At 34.1% G+C, this 22076-nt stretch overlaps 2 protein-coding genes across 10 annotated transcripts in view; both read left to right on the forward strand.

Moving 5' to 3' along the window:
- The window catches only part of LOC138325953 (3'-5' exoribonuclease HELZ2-like), a 49961-nt gene that overhangs the window by 18183 nt on the left and 9702 nt on the right, over positions 1–22076 (forward strand). Inside the window, exons 11-19 of one of the 3 annotated variants that reach the window (XM_069271973.1) lie at positions 108–193; positions 490–627; positions 1057–1194; positions 1633–2264; positions 2552–2644; positions 2678–2806; positions 2933–3089; positions 4136–4303; positions 4638–6309. In XM_069271973.1, coding sequence (XP_069128074.1) covers positions 108–193; positions 490–627; positions 1057–1194; positions 1633–2264; positions 2552–2644; positions 2678–2806; positions 2933–3089; positions 4136–4303; positions 4638–4825 — 1729 coding nt within the window. In that variant the 3' untranslated portion in view covers positions 4826–6309. Of the gene's footprint in view, positions 1–107; positions 194–489; positions 628–1056; positions 1195–1632; positions 2265–2551; positions 2807–2932; positions 3090–4135; positions 4304–4637; positions 6310–21903; positions 21990–22076 lie in introns of those variants that run through there. The other 2 variants (XM_069271972.1, XM_069271974.1) reach the window with 2 other exon arrangements.
- On the forward strand, positions 11093–20189 carry LOC138325954 (probable exosome complex exonuclease RRP44). Of its 7 annotated transcripts, none has more exons than XM_069271979.1 (6): positions 11093–11611; positions 14593–14625; positions 14905–14999; positions 15406–15495; positions 15588–15651; positions 18053–20189. In XM_069271979.1, exons 3-6 carry the CDS (start codon positions 14970–14972, stop codon positions 20047–20049), a joined length of 2181 nt encoding a protein of 726 aa, XP_069128080.1. In that variant the 5' UTR covers positions 11093–11611; positions 14593–14625; positions 14905–14969; the 3' UTR covers positions 20050–20189. The 7 variants fall into 7 exon arrangements, with proteins under 7 accessions (XP_069128080.1, XP_069128077.1, XP_069128082.1 ...); XM_069271976.1 differs by having other exon boundaries at positions 14908–14999; XM_069271978.1 differs by lacking the exon at positions 11093–11611 and adding an exon at positions 13239–13418.

Raw genomic sequence — 22076 nt, forward strand, 5'->3', positions numbered from 1 at the left:
ATATTCATTAATCCTTAAGATTGTTTTGCTTCTCAATTCAACCGACTGAATAAGAAATTCTTGATTTTCAAATCTGTTTTGATAACGTTATTAAACCTACATTTTAGGAGAACAGAGGCTGCGTTACTTTGCTTGGATAAGGCAAACGGTTTGGCACAAGCAGTTGCTTTGGGATACAAGATCCCGCCTCTCGGTTTGTATTGAATTGGAAATTCTTTGACCTAATATGTTTATAATATAAATTGCGTCCAAAATTATGTCTAAATTATCAAACAGTCCTTACAATGCGATAAGTACTTTAAAAGGGTAAATCATTTTCAGAAATGATAACATATTTTAGGCCATCACTTCTGAAAATACGGTTATATATTACTTTTATTTTGTCAAGATTTAAAATCTTCGTATTTTTAGATAACCTGAGACGAAGTCCTTTTAACTTGATGAAATATTGAGTTGAAAAACTATCAATACATGTGCTTTTATTTGTAGGCAAAAATTATTTGGCGGTAGCTAGGAGGATGGAGGTTGAGGTGGACGTCGTCGGGTTAGCTCGGAACAACCCTAAACAGTACAAAGCCATACAAAAGGCACTCACCAATAGATTTACTCTCATCCAGGGTCCACCGGGTAGATATAGATTTAAATTTTCATGATGTTCCCGCTTTAAAACGGGGGACTGGGCATTTAGTGTTAACCAAGTCTGGCCTGTCTTTTCCCGTCCTGTTCGAACGTGTCGCTACACAGAAACAATAATATACATGAAATATGACAAAATATGTGATAAACTTGCTTCACTTCTCCAGCTTCACGGAGACTGGGGCATTTAAGTTTGACATTATGCAGTTGTCTTTGTCTTTTTGTCCTAGTTCAGTCAAATTTCCTCTTTAAGCTATTCTTATATTTCAATAATATTTTGCAGACATGCTTTATATTAAGCTTAAACAATGATTCACGTTAACCGTATAATCGGATGGGTTGTTTTTATTGAGTTAAACGAAAAAGTGAGAATTGACTTAGATCAAACGATTTTATATGATAATTTTATATTTATTTCAGGAACTGGGAAAACGTTCACTGGCATCAAACTGTTGTATCTGTTTACAAAACTGAACAGAGTGTGGCATCAAGAAGGAAATCCATTCAAACAAGTCGTATTTTGTGGCCCATCGAACAAATCTGTTGATCTTGTTGCAAGTAAGTATATTTTAGTGCAATTCAATCTAACGATCGATCGAGTATGGCACCAAGAAGGAAATCCATTCAAACAAGTCGTATTTTGTGGCCCATCGAACAAATCTGTTGATCTTGTTGCAAGTAAGTATATTTTAGTGCAATTCAATCTAACGATCGATCGTTTAATTTGAGTTGTAGTATATTGTTCTTTCAGAATATTTTTACTCTTGACTTTCTATTGGCGTTTGGTTTAAAACACGTAGAATGAGCTCATAAAAGTAACCGCTCATCGACCACACACAGATCTGGATTTTAGATTCAAAGTAATGATAAAAAGCTTTTGTATTGAATCAGCTTATTATGTGTTAAACACAGATCTGGGTTAGATTAACTGTAACGACAGAAACCTTTTTTACTCTGTCGATTTATTATGCATAAACCCTCATTGTTATCTTGTAGAGTGGACAAAAAGAAAACTCGGAGAGCTGGCGCCGAGAATGGTTCGAATGTATGGATCGTCTCACGAGTGTATGGACTATCCTATTCCGGGAAAGGTTCAGTCTTCTAAATCGCACAGACCTGACAATCGACAAGACAGGGAACTTCAAGACATCGCATTACATCGTCTAATTCGGCAAGAAGGAAAACCCCATGCTGATGAGATCCTAGTCTTCGACAAGTATTTCCAGTCGTTCAAAAGTTGCTCTTCAATCGGTGATCCCGAGGTAGCCAATGAGTTTAAGCAGAAGCTGAAAGAATACAAATCTCTTTTGAGCAAAGCAGAGCAAGAAGAACTGCAGCATTATGATGTCATATTCTGTACAACGGCAATGACAACTAACCCCAAGTTTATCCGGGGCACTAAAAACAAAATCTTCCAATGCATCATTGACGAAAGTGGTATGTGCACAGAGCCAGAATGTCTAGCTGCTATCATCACTACCAAGGCAGAACAAGTCGTTCTCATCGGGGATCACAAACAACTGCGGCCCGTCGTCATGTGTCAACACGCCGCAAAGCTTGGCCTGGAGACATCACTCTTCGAAAGGTTTTCGAAACAAGCGATTATTCTAACAACGCAATATCGAATGGTATGCAACAAATAGCTAGCTGTATGGTTTACAGTTGTAGTCATAGATACCAAAATCTTCTAACGGGATAAAAAATAAAAGCTAAGTTTATGCAACAAAAATATTGTATACTTTTAAAATTATCAAGTTACTTTTTTTATTATTTTTTTTTAAATTATTTTTTATACATACATTTAGGGATCTATGCACTCTTTCCAAATTAACTTTTTACATGACTTCCACTCATTCGATGTTATCAAGTGACAAAGAAAATAAAGTTTTATCGTTTTTTATGGGTTTTTTTCCAGCATCCACAAATATGCGATTTTGTGTCAAAGGAGTTTTACGAAAACAAACTTGAAACTGCCCCTTCTCGTGTATGGAAGGAAGACAACCCCCTGGAGCTGTTGAAATATCATGGTACACCCCCCATAGAGCTGTTGAAATATCATGGTACACCCCACATATTCTGTCACGTAGAGGGAGAAGAGGAATATTTAACCGTGTCGACAGAGGAAGGAAATGAACAGTCATGTAGCAATAAAGAAGAAGTTGAAAAAGTGGTGAGTTTTTAATTTTAAGTTTTATATCGTGTTCTTGTACATTTAACCTCATTACAGCGTGGGTTGTTCATTTTGTTAACGTTCACTTGTTCTCAAACAGAATCGTTTTTTATATTTTATTTAAAGCTAGCAGTGTTCCACCGTATGGTGAAGACGGAGGGCGTGGACCCCGGCTACATCAACATCATATCGCAGTACAACGCCCAGTGTAACGCTATCAAGTCGGCACTATTGGACTCTGGTTACATCAACTGTAACGTACATACTGTCGTGGCCAGTCAAGGTAATTAACGGGTTTCATTTAATTCGTCAGCATTATTAGAAGTAATTAAGATTGACATTTTTCTCTGATTTTATCAAAGGGACATGATCCCTAATAAACCATGTAAATTTGAGTAAAACACATATTTAAGACGTGTCAGATACCTTACTAAGTAATATATATCAGTTATTGTGCAAATGTGTCAAATAAAATGATTATAATGAAAATTCCATATTTATGTACTTTGAACCAACCCGGTCGCATTTTGTAATACTGAATGTCATTAAAATAGTAGTGTTGGACTTTTGTGATCTTCCATAATGCACTGCACAAATTAAATGAATGTAAACAAAATGGTGGGTCAAAAACGTGGTTAAAGCGAAACCAAATGAATTCCGATAAAAAACGGAGTTCGACAAGAGTCAGTAAAATGCGCGATTGAGAAAGTAGGTAAATTTAAATGGATCGCTGAAATACAAAAGACGGGAGCAACCCACTTTATACTTAAGTGATGTACATATGTGCAATAATGAAGGACCTCCCTTCGCGGTGTCCCTTCGAATGAAAAGTCTCGTTTGACCTTTGACTTATTATTCTTACGCTAGATACGAATTGTTTTATAACGCTATTAACAAATATGGTTTATAATTCATATGTCAACAATTAGAAACTAATATTAAAATGCGGAAAACTAATATTCCTTGTCGTGACAGCAAGTTTGTTGTTCATTATAACCTCGTTTTCGACCAGCTTTAGTTTTGTGTTCCAAAAATAGAATGTAACGGTCTATTTTTATTATTTTTGGGGTAGGTATTCCCCACGTTTTCCTGTCGTTTTAGATAACCAATCGTTTTAATATACTATTCAATAAACGTCTGTAAACCATTTTCAAGTATACAGAACATATTTAAGGTTCATGTCCTTTAAGTATTTTTAGTTTTGCACGAGTAAAATAAACGTAACACTACAATGCGTTACTATGCCATCTACCATAACAACAACCTTGACATTGCTTTATTTAATATCTCTATCTGAATGATAACTGTTTTCGTGTGCTATACATGTAGGTGGAGAATGGGATTACGTCATATTCAGCACCACCCGATCACTTCCGCATTACAAGATTGAGCACAACCCAACCCTGGGCTGGTGTAAACAGAATCTGGGATTCATCACAGACGAACACCAGATAGATGTAGCCCTGTCCAGAGCTCGTAAAGGACTCTTTATCATTGGTAGGTAAAACTGGAACTCGTGTCCAAACCGTTACAAGACCTTATCAGGTTAAATCACCTAACACAACAAATACAATGAAGACCGCCATTTTACCTTTACATTTCAAATTATATCTGTTTCTTGAAACTTACTGAAAGTTCAATCCAAACGTCATTGAAGCTGACAGATTTTGACACTCATGATAGTTTTAGATTTTGATAGGCCAGAACAAGGATGATTTTGCAAACGAAAACCATTTACAAAAGTCAATATATTTTGACACACACAAAATTTTAAAATCTGATATATTTTGTATTTCTGTCAATCCTGAAAGTCAAATTTAACATCTTATAGGAAACCAAAACCTGTTGAAGTGTGACAAAGTATGGGGACGCCTTCTGGATCACTATGAGAAGAGAGGCTGTGTTGTTGACTCAAGTGAATTCCCACCTCGCCGGAAGATCCGCAACAAGAGAAGAGGTGCCCACAGGGCTTCACGACAAACTTCCAAGGAGTTCTATAACGGCACAGATCTGGAGTAAACATCTCCAATTCTGCGACAGGGGTCAGAGTAAACATCTCCAATACTGCGTCAGAGGCCACAGTAAACATTTCCAGTGCTGCGTCAGAGACCACAGTAAACATCTCCAATACTGCGTCAGAGGACACAGTAAACATCTCCAATACTGCGTCAGAGGACACAGTAAACATCTCTACTACTGCGTCAGAGGTCAAAGCAAACGTCTTCAGTACTGCGTCAGAGGCCACAGTAAACATTTCCAGTACTGTTTCAGAGGTCACAGAAACGTGATAGATTTTGTACAGATGCCATACACGTATTGGCTATAATGACTCTAAATCTAGGAAACGCAGACTAGGAATCAATGCTGCTCTGCGAGACATTATGTATAATTGTCAGAGCGTTAACATCATACTTCCGGTTATCCATGTAAATATTTTGGTGTGTATTTTCTGCTGTGATACAATGAGAGTGTATTATAACACATGTTATGTTCTTAATATTCACTTTGTATTGTTTTATCTTTTAGTTATTGCACCCCATGATTGTTATACTGGTTTATTTGTGAACGTTTTGTAGAGAGCAGGACACAGAAAAAAAGTGTAACAACTATTTTTAAAGTCCTTATTTTTTGTTAAAAACCAGTGTATCGTCCATTTGAATGCACGGTGAGGAAAGATAAAACTATAAGTATAATTACATGTATATATTGTATATAAAAGATAATTTTTCTGTCGTTTGTCTTACATAAAAATAATTTACTTCTAGAAAGAAATATTGAAGATTGTTCGTTTTGTTTCTCGGAAAGAAGAGGGATGATAAACTATTTAAATCTATCTTTTGTATCAGTGCTTGTCAAAATACCCGAGTCCACATGTATAGAACATCTTAAGGAAGAGGAATACAATGCATTATCAAAATAAGAGATTCGGAAATATCGGTTCCATTTCAGTAATTAATTTTTTTTTATACATGCCAACTAGGTCGATAAACATCAAAGGCTTACTATCTATGCAAATTTATTTTTGGTAGACTCTATATATTGTTGACCTTTTAAAATGTATAATATTATTATCAATATAAACAACCTGTCTATATAGGCCGTTTTCTGTCTCCTCCTCAGCGGTCGTTATAGACAGGTTTGGCTTAACAATGATTTCTCTATGATGTATTATATTATAACAATGATTTCTCTAGGATGTATTGTATTATAACTATGATTTCTCTAGGATGTATTGTATTATAACTATGATTTCTCTAGGATGTATTATATTATAACTATGATTTCTCTAGGATGTATTGTACTATAACTATGATTTCTCTAGGATGTATTATAACTATGATTTCTCTAGGATGTATTGTATTATAACTATGATATCTCTATGATGTATTGCATTATAACTATGATTTCTCTATGATGTATTGTATTATAACTATGATTTCTCTATGATGTATTGTATTATAACTATGATATCTCTATGATGTATTGTATTATAACTATGATATCTCTATGATGTATTGTTATTATATTATTATAACTATGATTTCTCTATGATGTATTGTATTATAACTATGATTTCTCTATGATGTATTGTATTATAACTATGATATCTCTATGATGTATTGTATTATAACTATGATATCTCTATGATGTATTGTATTATAACTATGATTTCTCTAGGATGTATTGTATTATAACTATGATTTCTCTAGGATGTATTATATTATAACTATGATTTCTCTAGGATGTATTATATTATAACTATGATTTCTCTAGGATGTATTATATTATAACTATGATTTCTCTAGGATGTATTGTATTATAACTATGATTTCTCTATGATGTATTGTATTATAACTATGATTTCTCTAGGATGTATTGTATTATAACTATGATTTCTCTAGGATGTATTGTATTATATTATAACTATGATTTCTCTATGATGTATTGTATTATAACTTTGATTTCTCTAGGATGTATTGATTATAACTATGATAAATCTCTAGGATTTATTGTATTACAACTATGATTTCTCTATGATGTATTATAACTATGATTTCTCTATGATGTATTATAACTATAACTGATATCTCTATGATGTATTGCAATGTTATCATCTGTTAAATCGGTGTTGTATACAGTTACCTTTATTGTACATTGATAAGTGTTTAATTGGTATAGTGCTAACAGGTAGACATGATCTAAATGTTTGTTATGTGATATTTTTCTTGCATAAATCGATTTTTTATGCTTTCCTTGTGCCATATTTCAACAAGATTTGCTTGTATATGACGTATATGAACAGGCATATTCCAATTATTGTATATCTCTTCATTAAGTTTATCTTTTTGTTGTGTTTGTCGTGTATACATAATATCATACTTCATAAAGTATGTTTTCATGTTTATAAGATCTTCATGATGTTTGCATTGTAAACTGTTTTGATGTTAATTATTTAAATACTGTATGAGATTAATGTAAACGATTACTGTATTGTGGAGTACCATAGGTTGACATAATACGAGTATCTATAATACATTTCATGTTTGTACTTTATCAACCAAAAAGGTTTAGCCGCCTTTATTGAATCATAAATTGTGTATAATATATATCTAAGGTTTAAAAACATCAGATGTAGAATTCTGTCGTAAAGGTGGTAAAAAAAGTACTTAATACCCCATAACATCAAATATCACAGTTCTTGTATTTGTATAGAATTGCCGAGTTGTAGGATGTCTCAAGCCTAATCACGCCTTTTAACACTAATGGGTAGTGCTGAGTTTTCTCTTCTGTTATCTCCGTATTTGTATAGAATTGCTGAGTTGTAGGATGTCTCAAGCCTAATCAAGCCTTTTAACACTAATGGGTAGTGCTGAGTTTTCTCTTCTGTTATCTCCGTCCACAACAACTTATCATTATTGATCTTATCACATTAATTTGGCGGATGTAGCAATATTTCAAATATTTTAGGAACTTTATAGATAATGTTGCTCATTCTGAAGAAATGTTCTTTAATGATGTCAACCATCAATTCATTAAATATCAGCTTACAGAATAAATGTACTTTTTTCAGTTTTGTAATTTTTACTCTACCAATAACACATTTCTTATTAATGAGGCATCAAATATCCATGGCTATTACGATATTATATGTAAAAACATCTGATTTTGTTGGAAGAAACCTGAATACAGTTTCTTAAGTGATACTTTGCAATATTTTTCCATTTTAAGTCACGCCTTATGTGTAATTACAATATCAGCCACATTTTAGCCAGATGTAAATAAAAATACGTGGAAAATATCCTTAAAATGACAAACTTGTAGTATTCTTTCTGAATTTAGTTCAAAATATGGTTTTTCAATTTTCCCTATTAAAAGCTATCCGGGCCACTTTAATGCACACATTTTTAATCGTGATTTATGACGAATTGGGCAGCGCGTTGAAAGTTATTTTTGTTGCTCTTTTCTTAAATGTACAATATCAATGCACCTACATCGTTAAATGATATTTATTACCGATATGTGCAGGAAACAATCGGGATTACCTTACAATTATATTAGTTCCAGGATATGGATTAACACGTGACCTGTCCTCTTTGGTAATATGTATTTCAGGTGTAATCATTCAAAGTAGACACTAAATTTCTCATCTTTTTATTAGCATGTATGCTTGTTATAACGTATAAAACATTCGATTTTTGCAAGTAATTTGCCTACATAATGCAGGAACAATCTTTTTTTATTTTTTGATCAAATAAGTTATGATTAAATCAAGTGCAGCTATTTTTTCTGATGTAAATCACAATATTAAAATTAATCTATAGTCTGTATGACTATTTTAAATTTGATTGCGATGTTTTTTCAGTATATCAATATAAATCTAAATATGCCAACGCATCTTTTAACAATCACAAAATCTACTCTTAACACGATTATCAACTAAAAGCACTTCATATAGAAATGAAAGCAGCAACATTTCAATGAGAAATTGTATTATTTTTTTTAGTATTTCACAAATATTTCATGATTAAATTACAAGTATTTCATAAACCTTTCACACACATGTCACTTTTTTACTATTTAGATTTTCCACTTCATGATATTTGTAAATATGTACGGTATCCATTTTGTTATTTAGTTGAGAAAATCGAGCATTAAGATATTTTGTCAGCATTATCATTTTAGTACTACATATCCCTCTTCAAAATTTAAGAAAGCTCTTTCCCTGTCATATTTACGGGCGTAATAATGTATATCTCCTATAGATAGAGTACACTTGCTTCTTATGTAGTTTATTACATGGCTACCTATGCACTACAGCTGGATAGATCTAAGTTAATCAGTATATTTTAATATTTTACTTTACTCTGTAAAATATCATGTCAATTCCAGAAATGTGGCTGGTATTACTGTCAAGGACCTAACCAGCGGCTTATACGTTTAAATATCGCATTATGTTCGTTTACGGAAATTTGATTTCCAGTTGCCTGTTTCATAGAACTTCTTACTGATTTGTTATCAAAATGACAGAATATCTAGAAAACCAATGTCGAGGCATGAGGGATAAAAAACGTTGTATTGCCATCCGCAAACCTAAGGTATGAATACATTTCGTAACCCTCAGATCGAATATCTTTAATATCCCCATATGAGTCTAATGATCTTAAATCTTGTTTTTGATTCTTTATTACCTGACGATACTTTTGTATATCATAAAGAATATTAATAAGTATAAAATTGAATTCACCTTCATTACGTTTAAAACTTATTCTATATTAACATAAGGTATATGTAGGTAATACAGTGTTTGAGGTTTATACTTCTAAGACAATCTAAAACAATACATCTTAGTCGATCTGGTTAATTTGGTTTTTATTTTTTATTATCTCACTTTTAAACTGTTCAATTTCATTTTTAATGTTCTCATAAACCACCCGAATATCGACTCCTTTTCTAATGCAATTGAATTCCGTGTGTTTCGAAGGATGTTAAAACTAATTCCCGTGAAAATGTTTCAAACCAGTACGGCAATATAAAACGCGAAATTCAGGTAGAAAATAATAATTAATTAATTTTATTCCTGTTTCTATAATAATTTATTTGATCTGCAATTGATAATGTATTACTTATGCACTCTCATAAATGCAACAAATGTTATTTTGTATTGATTTTTTTATGTGATACTTTTTCACCATGACCTAATACGTTTCTCTTTGTTAGGTCATTCGTTTGTTTTCCGGTGATATTAGGTATATATATATATTCCATTTATTTATCTCATATAACATCATTGTTTTCCGGTGATATTAGGTATATATATATTCCATTTATTTATCTCATATAACATCATTGATTTCTCGTAACAAAAATAAAAAGGAAAATGTTATTCGCTAACTACAACAGGTTTGTCGCAAAAAGATTATATTTGATATATTCTTATTATCATTATCATCGTTTCAGCTACTATAACATCTGATTCCATATTTTGTATGCTATTACGGAATCATTTTTCAATGATGATCACTGCTAATATCATAAACACAAACATGAAATATCATGCGGAGAACTAAAGTGTCTTTACAACTGTAGGAGTGGTTTTAAATTGTAGTTGTAGTGTAACTCAAATGGCGAAAAAAAAAAAATTCATTAAATATGGTTAATTCCAATAAGATTATTCAATGGGCGATGAATTCAAAACTTGTCATCGAATTCTTTAATGTGTAAAATAGGGACCAATGATGTGCTAATGCAAAGTGGTTAGATGAAGAAATCCAAAAAAGTCCTTAATAAATGGAATATTATATAATTATGTATGATTTTTATAATGAAAAATACAAGATTTTTTCAAACGTTTTCTCACGCACGTAACAAACCATTGCTTTGTTAAGTATCATATAGCTATGCTTTCTTACACTTAAAGTGAATGACAGGTGAGTTGGAGTTTAAATTGGTCTCCATAGAATACCCTCTAATAACGGATCTCATATAAAGCTTTATACGTGTATACCTATATCCTAATATTATTTGAATATTGACAATGCTAATTCCATTACATATGATATTTGCATGTTTGCGTATTATTTTGTTTTTATTTCGTTCACATTCTTTACATCAATGTCAATAAAATCATGTGTAAATGAATCTCGATCTTTCTTCTTTTTCTTTACAAAGCCGAGATGTTGACAGATATGATAAAATATCAAAAACAGTTCAATGAACATTCTGACCAAATATCTTGTATTTATTCGAAGGAATACTGATGGAACACACTGATACATTAATGCTTCGATCTATATTCAAGGCAAGCATACAGAAAACATTAAGTAACCTGTCTGATCGGTGTGATCTTGCTATTGTGTTCTATAAAGACAGTATGTGATTTTTACAGAATAGCTGTTCAATGATACATAGGCCACGCTAGTATTCCTTTGTGATCTGCCACGCAATTAATTCAAGTATGACATGGCTTTAACAAACAAGTTTTACCTAGACTGTAGCTGTAAATGTCCGGTCGTGTGAAATCTAAAACTGAAAGCCATTTTGCGGTGAAAGGGTCTTGCTAAAAGATATCCGCTCAGTGAAACGAAACTGAAATAAATAGCTTTCCTTGAATCATGGCGCAATGAATATATTAATGTGCTGATCTAAGGCATGTCGCCTCCCTTAATCTAATTTTAGACCAAATATTTTATAAAAATCGTACAACCAAGTATATGTAATAATGACGTGTTACTACCGATTCGTTTATTCAAATATGGGGTAGAGGGAGAAAGTTGGATATTGTTGTATTTGTAACGCTATTGAATGGTAAGTAAAATAATTTATTACATCTATCTAATTATATTTACTATGGTGGTATATTACATCAGTTTCTTCCGAAACAGTATTTCTATTTTAAATTCAAACTAGTAAAGGACACCTTTCAAATCTGTAGATGTTGATTACAATGTATATATATATATATATCTAATTTTATATACATACAGTCAAACCTCGATGATTCGAACTTCGATGAATCGAATGTATCGTCCTTTCCCTGATTTAGAGTTTTGTTTAATGGAGAGTATTCATTATTTTGAAGGAGTTTCTGACAGTTTCAGCTAAACGTCTACTTTCTATCATACACGTATCGTTGATACTGTAGAATAAAAAAATGAATACAACGCATCATCAAGTCGTATCGTTATTTTGCTACTTATGTTTAATGGGGAAAAAAGGAACATATGCACATTTATTTAACAGTTGTTGTTATACTGCAAAGAAATATATCATGGTTTGAGGAAAGTCATACTCTAATATTTATGTTTAAAGGTTTTGTTGGAGACATCCGTTCAGTGAAACGAAAGTGAAATAAAGAGTTTTCCTTGAATGCCGCACTGTTTATATTAATATGCTGATGTAAGGCATGTCGTTAATGACGCCACCCTAAATCTATAATTAGATCAAAGATTTTATAAAAATCCTACAACAACCACAACGTATATATAGGCCTGCTACATACACATTTTTTATCAACTTAGGTATGTTCAGGTGTACATAACACGTGATTATATATAGTCATACAAAAGATCACTAGTCAGAAACCTTTTGATTTAATGTAGAGTATTCATTTTATCCAATGGAGAGGACGATGTCTTAAATCCCATTGCAACATATTAATTCATTATGGTATAACAACTATATCTTGTTCTTTTTACATCTGTCGTTGTTGAAGATAAGCCATATTATATATTTATGTACTTAAATACCGAAACCGTAGGTAATTATACTTCCTAAAGATGAGATGTTGAACATGAATTTCGTTTTAATAAAACTACAGCTCTGGAGTTTAGAAATGCATTGCACTTTCGAACATTAGTGTTTTGATTTCCACTAGATGTTAAACCGTTGAAAATAGCGCTTCAAAAGAGTGGGATCAACATGGGTCCAATTTTGATGGTAAACACTAATTCTATATTACGAAATCTTGTATTACCGTGAATGTCTTTGAACTAAATATCAAACAGAAAAGTTTTAGTTTCTTTAAAGTTGTATGGTTTATCACTTTCGCTCTTTTTGTCATAGTGAAAACTATTTAAGTGTTAAAAACATTTTTCTCCGTCTGTCCGAGGTTTAAACTTTCTAATGTAACCACCTTTTTATAAAGTTGCCGCACTGGAAGTATTTTTGATTATAAAAGTAAATTATCGTTTTAGCGTGTACAGTCAGGGTCCTAGCTAGGTTGTGGCTGTAAAGAAGTGCATTAGCGTTTATTTCATCATAAACAAACATTGGAGGGGGATTGTGAAAAAGGTATGGCGCTGAAATGACTACATCTGCTACTTGATTTGTGTCTAAAATCTAAAACTGAAACCCATTTTGTGGTTAAAGGTTTTGTTGAAGATGAAACGAAAGTGAAATAAAGAGTTTTCCTTGAATGCCGCAATGTTTATATCAATATGCTGATATAAGACCTGTCGTTAATGACGCCAGCCTAAATCTATAATTAGAACAAAGATTTCATAAAAATCCTACAACAACCACAACTTACATAATGACGTACCAATCAGATTATTCAAATATGGGGTTAAAAGAGAAAGTTGGATAATGTTGTACTTGTAACGCTATTGAAATGGTAAGTAAAATATTATTTTTCGTCGATCTGATATTATTGTATACTTTTATGGTAATTATGTGGTATTTTACTTGCTTTTATCTCATAAAACCATTTTTATCAGTTGAAAACTAGTAAAGGACGCTTTCAAATCTGTATAATGTCGTTGATTAAGGGGCCGCAATGGCCGAGTGGTTAAGATGCCCCGACATATTACCACAAGCCCTCTACCTCTGGGATGCGGGTTCGAATCCCATGTGGGACAGTTGCCAGGTACTGACCACTGGTCGGTGGTTTTTCACCAGGTACTCAGACTTTCCTCCAACAACACACCTGACACGTCCATGCATGACCTTGATTGTTAATAGGACGTTAAACTAATGAAACCCAAACCAAACTTGATTTAGAGTTATGTTTTAATGTAGAATGTGCGTTATAGTCTCCAACAACTTCAGATAAACTGCTTCTTTATTCGAGCATACACTTTACATTAATACTTTAGAATCACAAATATACATGTAAATACAACAAACAACCGAGCCGTATCGTTATTTTGTTCTTAATTTTTTGTTTAAACTTGTATTTATCATCATTGTCAAAGGTTTTTGCTCTAAATCTTACATATATCCTAAAAAGATTAACAGAAGGGAAACAGTGAGAGAAAAACCAGAAAAAAAAAAAAAAATGAATGGCAGAGAAGATTATGCAATTTCTGAAATCAACATGTATTTCAGTTTCTGAAAGAGAACAATAAATGCTACCCAAGGTGGAGGTTAAACATGATTTCACTGCTTACATGACGTGCATTGTTGGGTTGTCAATCTACGTTATTTTAATGCGAACATTTTCTTTACCTGTCTGTAGATACAAGTAGATATTGATAATACGTAGGCGTTGACGCTTAGGTGTTTATAGAGGACTGTTCAAATCCACACTGGTATTGCTGAAATAACGCTTGATTCATGTGAATATTTAATGTCAGATAAATTTACATAAATCATTTAACTCTATGATCTCATTAAATGTCATATAAGGTATTCATAAATGTTTAAAGGCAATTTAAGTTAAAATATAACCTCTAGAAGATCACTTCATTAATGTGTATTCATTATTCAAATTATATGATGGCCATTTATCATGATTATAATCACAGCTAAGTATTGAATATTTTTTTTCATTCAAAAATATATTTTAGGATGAAGCATGAAATGATGTCAACGAGTTTAAGGTATGTATAATAGCTATGTAAATATAAAACTGTCACAAAAACACCCAATAAATCACCCTATGTAAACAAATAAACTACATAAACATTTGGAAGTCAGTATCAGCTTTTCAGACATTTTGATATCAAATTATAAACTATTCTATTCAAGAGAGGCCATGGCCTTCAATGTCATTATAACATACTAAGACATAACGATATAACGACCATAGTATGTCAATTTTGCTTCTTTCTTGGTTTGAGAAAAACCTTACCAGGCATTAATGTATTTAATTACCGAAGCAGGAGATAACCTGCACTCGGAAAATACTGCACTGTTGGAGACGTGGGCCCTCAGGTTATTGAAGATGGGGAACATCAATTTCGCGTACAGACAGGTATTGCAATTTTTGCCATAATTGTTTATTTTCGGTGTTAAATAGTTGAAAATACCCTGCAACAGAGTTTGAATCACCACGGGTCCAACTTTGATACCGTACATTCCTTTTATTTTTCGGGATCTTATTATATTTTGTGTGATCGGTTTTGATAGAAATAGACATACATACTAATTGGGGTTGGGTATGTGTTTATTTGCCTATATATATACAGTCATTATAAAACATGAAGTAACGTATGCAAGTTAAATGTCTTCTGACAACGTTCATATCAGCTGCATATATACAGCGAAATGTTTGGGAACATCAGCTGTTTGAAACTTTAGATGCACTTTGAATTAAATAAATTTGTCGTGTACAGATAATGATATTTTTATTTTATCTCGTCTTTTTCTCGTCTTTCAAGAACCCAGTCGAATCAGTGGATGCAATGGAGCATAAACGAACTCCTGACCCTAATTGGTTGGCTGGAACAAATATCAATGAAGTTTCCCGGGTAAGTATCAGGCCGCTCGCTTCTAATGAATTAAAACACTATTTTTGTGCACTGAAAATAACTGTTAATGTTCATTGTCATTACTTTACCAGAACACCAGACGAAGAGAAGAACTGATTCAGAAGAATTCGCACGTAAAACACAGCAGAAGTCGACGTAAGTTTTAACAAAAACTAAAGAATGGTATAGTAGGAGGTGCTTTATGTACCAGAAATATGGAATATAATCACTTCATTTAGAAATAGTATTCTAGGGGCACTTGATATTAGATACTCGTTATTTAATTTCAAGTTTATGGCGTTTTTTATTTGTAAGCTACCCCCATCTTTTTTGGCATGTAAAACAAGTTTATCACTGGCATTTAATAAATGCTCAATTTCGACATTTATACAGTCTTTGTTGTTTTGTGGCCAAAAACATAGCAGTGAATTTTGTGGGTTAAGTTATTCAGCTGGTTAAACAAAATACGATGATATAATTAGATTTATGCACAGCATAAAGTAATTTATATCAACTATTTTTTCATCTATTATTATGTTTCTCCGGTTCATCAGTATAAAATTATGTTCCGTATCTGGGATTTATCTCCCTTACTTAGTAGTCACGTGACGTTGATTTATCACGTGACTCTCGATGAAAATTTTTTCACACACTTTGCAACGACCTGGGAAAGAAATTGAAAATACCCACCACCTCCCCTTTCTGTAATTTCCTCCAGACAAGTGTGATAGAAGATTTTATATAATTTGTTTGCATCAGAATTAAAATTTGATACTATTCTTTCTGTTGATATAATGATGGGATGGCGTTTTTTATTTGTAAGCTACCCCCATCTTTTTTGGCATGTAAAACAAGTTTATCACTGGCATTTAATAAATGCTCAATTTCGACATATACACAGTCTTTGTTGTTTTGTGGCCAAAAAACATAGCAGTGAATTTTGTGGGTTAAGTTATTCAGCTGGTTAAACAAAATACGATGATATAATCACTTCATTTAGAAATATATAGTATTTTGCTGTTGTATTTATTAGTAATGTTATTAACGGGAGTTGTTTTAACCAGGATATACATTACATATTATGCGGTATTTCTATTATTTGTTTTAATTTACTAGTAACATTCGCCCTTTTGCCGCTCGAGAACAAATTCGTAAAAACGAAGATTTCAATTTCAACAATGTTTTATTTCAAATAAATTGAAATGGGATCAAACAACAGGCAGTGCCTATGTAAGTTCTCTCCCTGGTAACAAAATGTATATATACAAATGACATGAAAGAGTATTTGAAAGCATTTGAAAGTATATGTTTCAGAAGTCATAACAGTATATGAGATATCATTAATGAGATTATAGATAGTAATTTTGTTTTTCAAAAAGTATATTAATTGTGATTAATATTTACGCAGCAAGACCATGTAATACTATAAACAGTCCTAGGAACCGATATATAGATATATATCTACGTAAATTACGATGATAAAGAGAAATGATATGTAACAAGTTTTATTTGAATTGGAACGGAATCGTATGCCAGAATTTGGAGTATGGAGACGGGAAGATCTGAAAAATATAGTATTGATTCAGAACTGCTTTGCATACCGTAATATCTCTTTTTGTGCTTTGTAATACAAAAACAAGATAAAGAATTAAGGAGTAACCTTTTTAAACAACCATCAGATCTAATCATCTGAGGTAGGAGGACACATCGATTACCGTGGATTTTAAGGGGACTTTTCTTAACTTTTTCACATCTTACGTAGTCAGTAACTAGCATAATAACACCAATTCTTGTTCAAGTCATTATTCATGTCAAGTTAGCGTAGTAAATTGATTTTGAACTGTTTCTTATTTCCTGTTTTTATTTTGAATACAACAAGCTAAATGACTTTGGCTTGCAAAAGGATGTTAAGATAAAACAAACACTAAACCGAGCAAATTTACTCCATAATAACTGTCATTACGTAGGAATAAAAGAGTCAAAGATTGTATTGAAATGTCGATTTACGTACGGAATGAAGTTGGAGTAATTTGTATCACTGTGACCTGCCCATATGTATATACTATCATAATCAGTGTATGCAAACACCAGATCGCTGTCTGCCATGACACATTGGAGAAAGGTAACTTACGTATACATCTACTCCAAGCGTTCTTACAGTAGTGTAATTTACTTATTTAGATACATTATCATAAGTGAAAAGTATATTCCCTTACAAAAGAGGCAACTCACAGATAGCTTTAATCAAACCTTACGTGAGTCCGGCTCCGTTATAGGTGTAGAGTACACGCGTTACCGTAATCGAATAACTGTACGATCAGGAATCCCAAAAGTATCACTTAAGTTCATTAATCATAACATTACAATGTGGAATTATCAATATGTTTTGTTTCATTCTTCATAAGGAATATAGAACAATCGTTTTATGTAATAATCTGCTTAATTGGATTGTTTCATTTAAATCTAGAGGTACTAATATGTAGCTTATATCATATGTTACAGTTCTATATTGCTAACCTAATTCGTGAAATTAAAGACAAATATGTTTTCATTGCAGCCAAAGCAAGAAAAACAGTGGCGTCGACCTCTGACGATTTTTCAAATTTGGGTAATGTGGAAAGAATGAAAAGGGACACAATCCGTTCACACTCAGCATCGCCCTTTAGTGATGGTTATATTACAACAAAACGGCGGAGAAGAAATACAGCGGGATCCGACATTGCATCACCTGGTAAATCTATATCTAATGACAATGTAGATGATCATATTACAAGGTCAGGAGAGGCCGACGACCAATCAATAGAAAGTGATGGAGAATTCAACGTCTCCAAAAGGTTTGGATCAAGTATATTCTGTATTGATTCATATGCTCCAACTGAAAGCGATTGCTCTGATGCAGAGTCGATAAGAAATGCCGATACGGAGACACTGTTTGAGCAGAGTATGGATGTCGACGCAGAGAATCTTGAAGAAGGAATCAAAGAAACAGAACAGAACCTGATTATGTATGGAGCGGATCTCTCTCCTAGATTTGTTGACAGGTGTGGTTTTCGTGATAAGATGAATTATTACACAGATAACACGTCCGTACAAGAGCTGAAATCGTTGCTGCGAAATGATACACGCCGTTTCAAGAAATGTGTTCTCAAGATCGAATCAGCCCACAAGGCGATTGGCGAGTTAATGGAACCAAATGGGGATCTTAAAGAAATCGAGATCAGTGGCAGATCGAAATGTGGAAAAAACTTCATGGAAGATGAAGTGGTCGTAGAAATCCTTAGCGATGGAAGCAAAGAGTGCAGTGTTATTCCGCGCTTAAAGAAAGCACTGAAGTCACAAGAAGCACAAAAGACTTTTGGAAAAGTCGTTGGTAGACTGGATCGAACCCGATTCCGAAATATTGATCATCCCGTTCTGGTGTGTGAACTTGATGAAATTGAATACCATTTGATGCGCCCTCTTGACAAAACAGTCCCCAAGTTGCATATATTCAACAAGCATGTTGAAAATGATTTCCAAGTGGAAGTTTATGACTACGATTCAAGTTCCTGTGAACTGAAATACAGTCATTTTGTTAATATCAACCCAGCTCTAAAGCACAGTTACGTGTTTCTGGTCGTATTCATACGCTGGGATGCAGTTTATCCTTTGGGTGCAGTGATCAAAGTCATGCGATCTGACGGTGGGACCAACAGTGGACTGAAAATCCTCGAGCTTCAACATCAAGTGCCAACAATCTACAGTTCCGATACTGTCCAAAGCGTTCAGAGTATCATGTGCAGAATGCCAGAAGAACCAACACCAATTTTAACGGAAGGCCGGATCGATCTTTCCGAATCCCTGTCTATCTTTACAATTGATCCAAAGAACTCAAAAGATCTCGATGATGCACTGAGTATTAAACAACTTGAAGATGACAATGTTACAGAAGTAGGAATACACATAGCAGATGTTACTAGCTATATCCACAAAGGAAGTCCTATTGATGAGGAAGCAAAAGTAAGGGCGACAACTTTTTACCCTGGACAAAGTAAACAGCCCTATCACATGCTACCTGAACCACTCAGTCAAAATCTCTGTAGCCTACTTCCAAACAAGAAGAGGCTTGCTCTGTCAGTGTTCCTGTACTTCAGTCAAGATGGAAAGCAACTCACCAATCGTACACGCATACAGAAAACCGTTGTCAAATCGAGACGACAATTCACTTACCAGGATGTACAGGACATAATTCTTGAGCGAACGGATAAAAATGAGGCTTTTGCCTCCGATATCATTGCCTTGTTTAAGATTGCAAAAGCATGCCGCTTTAGAAGACTGGGTGACTCAATGCATTCGCTCCCAACTGAGGTGGATTTGTTAAACGAGAGAGAAGGTGATTCCATGTTCGATACACTAGAAGCTCATTTTCTAGTTGAAGAATTTATGATATTGGCAAACATGTCAGCTGCCGCTTGTGTGTGTTCAAGTTTTAGAAATTCTGCGATATTGCGGTGCCAGGATGCTCCATCAGCTGAGAAAGTAAAAGTGGCTGAACGATTATCCGCGGATTGCTGATATTATTTTGAAACTCCAAAACATCAAGCCAACCCCGCAAAGACAGCTGAAGGTGGCTAACGCACCGAAAGCGAGGTACCGAGTCGTGATCGAACTACAGAAATGGATTTGGTCATGCTTAGAGCAACATGTGAAAAATGATAACTTCAGAGAGGCATGGAAACTTATCGGAAGCGACGAATGTCATCCTGAACAGGCAGTTGCTTGGAATGAATGGATATCTTTTCAAGAACATGCAGAATACAGATGCCTTGGCTCTGTGACCAACCGAAAAGAAAGCTGTCATTTCACACTCAACATCTCCCCATACACTCATTTCACTTCACCAATTCGACGTTATGCAGATATTGTGATTCACCGCCTCATCCATGCTGCCCTTAACAAAGAAAAAGTTCCCTACACGACAGGCGAAGTGGATGACATTTGCTGTCACATCAATGAATTTTCAAGGAGAGCGAAACAGTTCCAGAAGCAATGCAAAGCCTTGTTTTACGGTCATGTTCTACGACACAGTCCTGCGATGTTTAATGGCTTCATAGAAACAGTTTCCGACAAAAGTATTCAGCTTCTAATTCCAGGAATGCATGGTCTTCCACAAGCGTGTCTGGAAGTACCCCTCAACCTCCTTGGTGTTTCAACTAAACCAAAGATTCAAAAGGACGCAGATGACGATAGGCCTTTCGACATTCTAACCTTACGCTGGCAAAAGCGACTTTACTCTCACAGGGGATATGCCCCATCAACGAGAGGTCTTGACGAGCTTAGGGTTGATCCACATCAGAGGGCCATTTTTCAGCAATATACACGATGGACCGACATTCTTAAAGCATTGTTTAGTCAAAATACGGCATCGCTTAGGAGCATTTTCTCTACACATGCTGATTATCAAGAAGGTGATCAGCTGAGGTCATATGTTCCCGCTTGTACATCAACAGTGAAAGACGTTAGCTCAGAAGTCAGAGAAGGAGCGATTACAAAACATTTATGTGAATTCACAATGTCGTTCAATCATGCACAAATTCTCTCAGTGCAAATCGGCGCAGAGCCGCAGAAGGGAGTACTAGTGCCAACACCACAGATTCTTCATCTAACTGACAACGTCAAGCTCTGCTTACAACATCCAAGTGATCCTGTGAAATACCTGGCAAAGTATGCGACCAGCAAAGCTCATCTACAAAACTATAAATCGAAAGAGGATTATCTCCAGGTATGGCTATCGCTGATACGTATGGAAGCTGCAACTATTGCAGGTCATGACGACTCAATCACAGTAAACGATCTTCCTGTGAAGCTGAATGAAAAAGACGGAACCTTTTCCGTGACGTTTGACTTCTGCGAAGACAGGAACATCGAGTTTAGCAATATGTCGATGGACTTCCTTTTACACGGAAACGAAGACGACGACAACAGTGATGAAACGAAGTACGTGTCTAGTTCAGACTACCTTTGTCTGAAGTGCTGCTACGATGTAGATGATGTCACATACAAACACATGAAAGGATCACCAGGAGGAAAGAGGATCTGGCTGGCGCACGGACAGGTGGATAAGATCAAGAAAATGAAAAAGAAAGGAAGAATCGAAGTGCACTTCTTACTTCACCCTTCAAGTGCAAGTTTACCGCCACAAATCCTGAACAGCGACAAGAAACCGCATTGCAGTGTAGATATTATGGTCAAACCAGAATCAAACAGGTAAGAAGCTTACTTGCTTTAGTTGAGATCTTTCAGATAAAAATATCGCAAACAAATATATCATTCAATAATCCTTGTTTTACTTCTCAATTCGACCGACTGAATGAGAAATTGTTGATTTTCAAAACTGTTTTGATAACGTTATCAAACATACACTTTTAGGAGAACAGAAGCTGCGTTACTTTGCTTGGATAAGGCAAACGGTTTGGCCCAAGCAGTTGCGTTGGGATACAAGATTCCGCCTCTCGGTTTGTATTGAATCCGATTTAATTTGACCTTATGTGTATATATATGTCTTGATTATCAAACATAGTCCTTACAATGCGATAAGTACT

The sequence above is a fragment of the Argopecten irradians genome, chromosome 6 (assembly GCF_041381155.1).
Source record: "Argopecten irradians isolate NY chromosome 6, Ai_NY, whole genome shotgun sequence".
In the NCBI taxonomy this organism is placed as follows: Eukaryota; Metazoa; Mollusca; class Bivalvia; order Pectinida; family Pectinidae; genus Argopecten; species Argopecten irradians.

Bases quoted from the DNA above. Each gene is read 5' to 3' on its own strand.
- LOC138325954 (XM_069271979.1), top strand. From the start codon at position 14,970: ATGGGGAACATCAATTTCGCGTACAGACAG. The intron at 15,496-15,587 runs GTAAGTATCAGG...TTACTTTACCAG, and splicing joins ATATCAATGAAGTTTCCCGG to AACACCAGACGAAGAGAAGA. The intron at 15,652-18,052 runs GTAAGTTTTAAC...TTTTCATTGCAG, and splicing joins AAAACACAGCAGAAGTCGAC to CCAAAGCAAGAAAAACAGTG.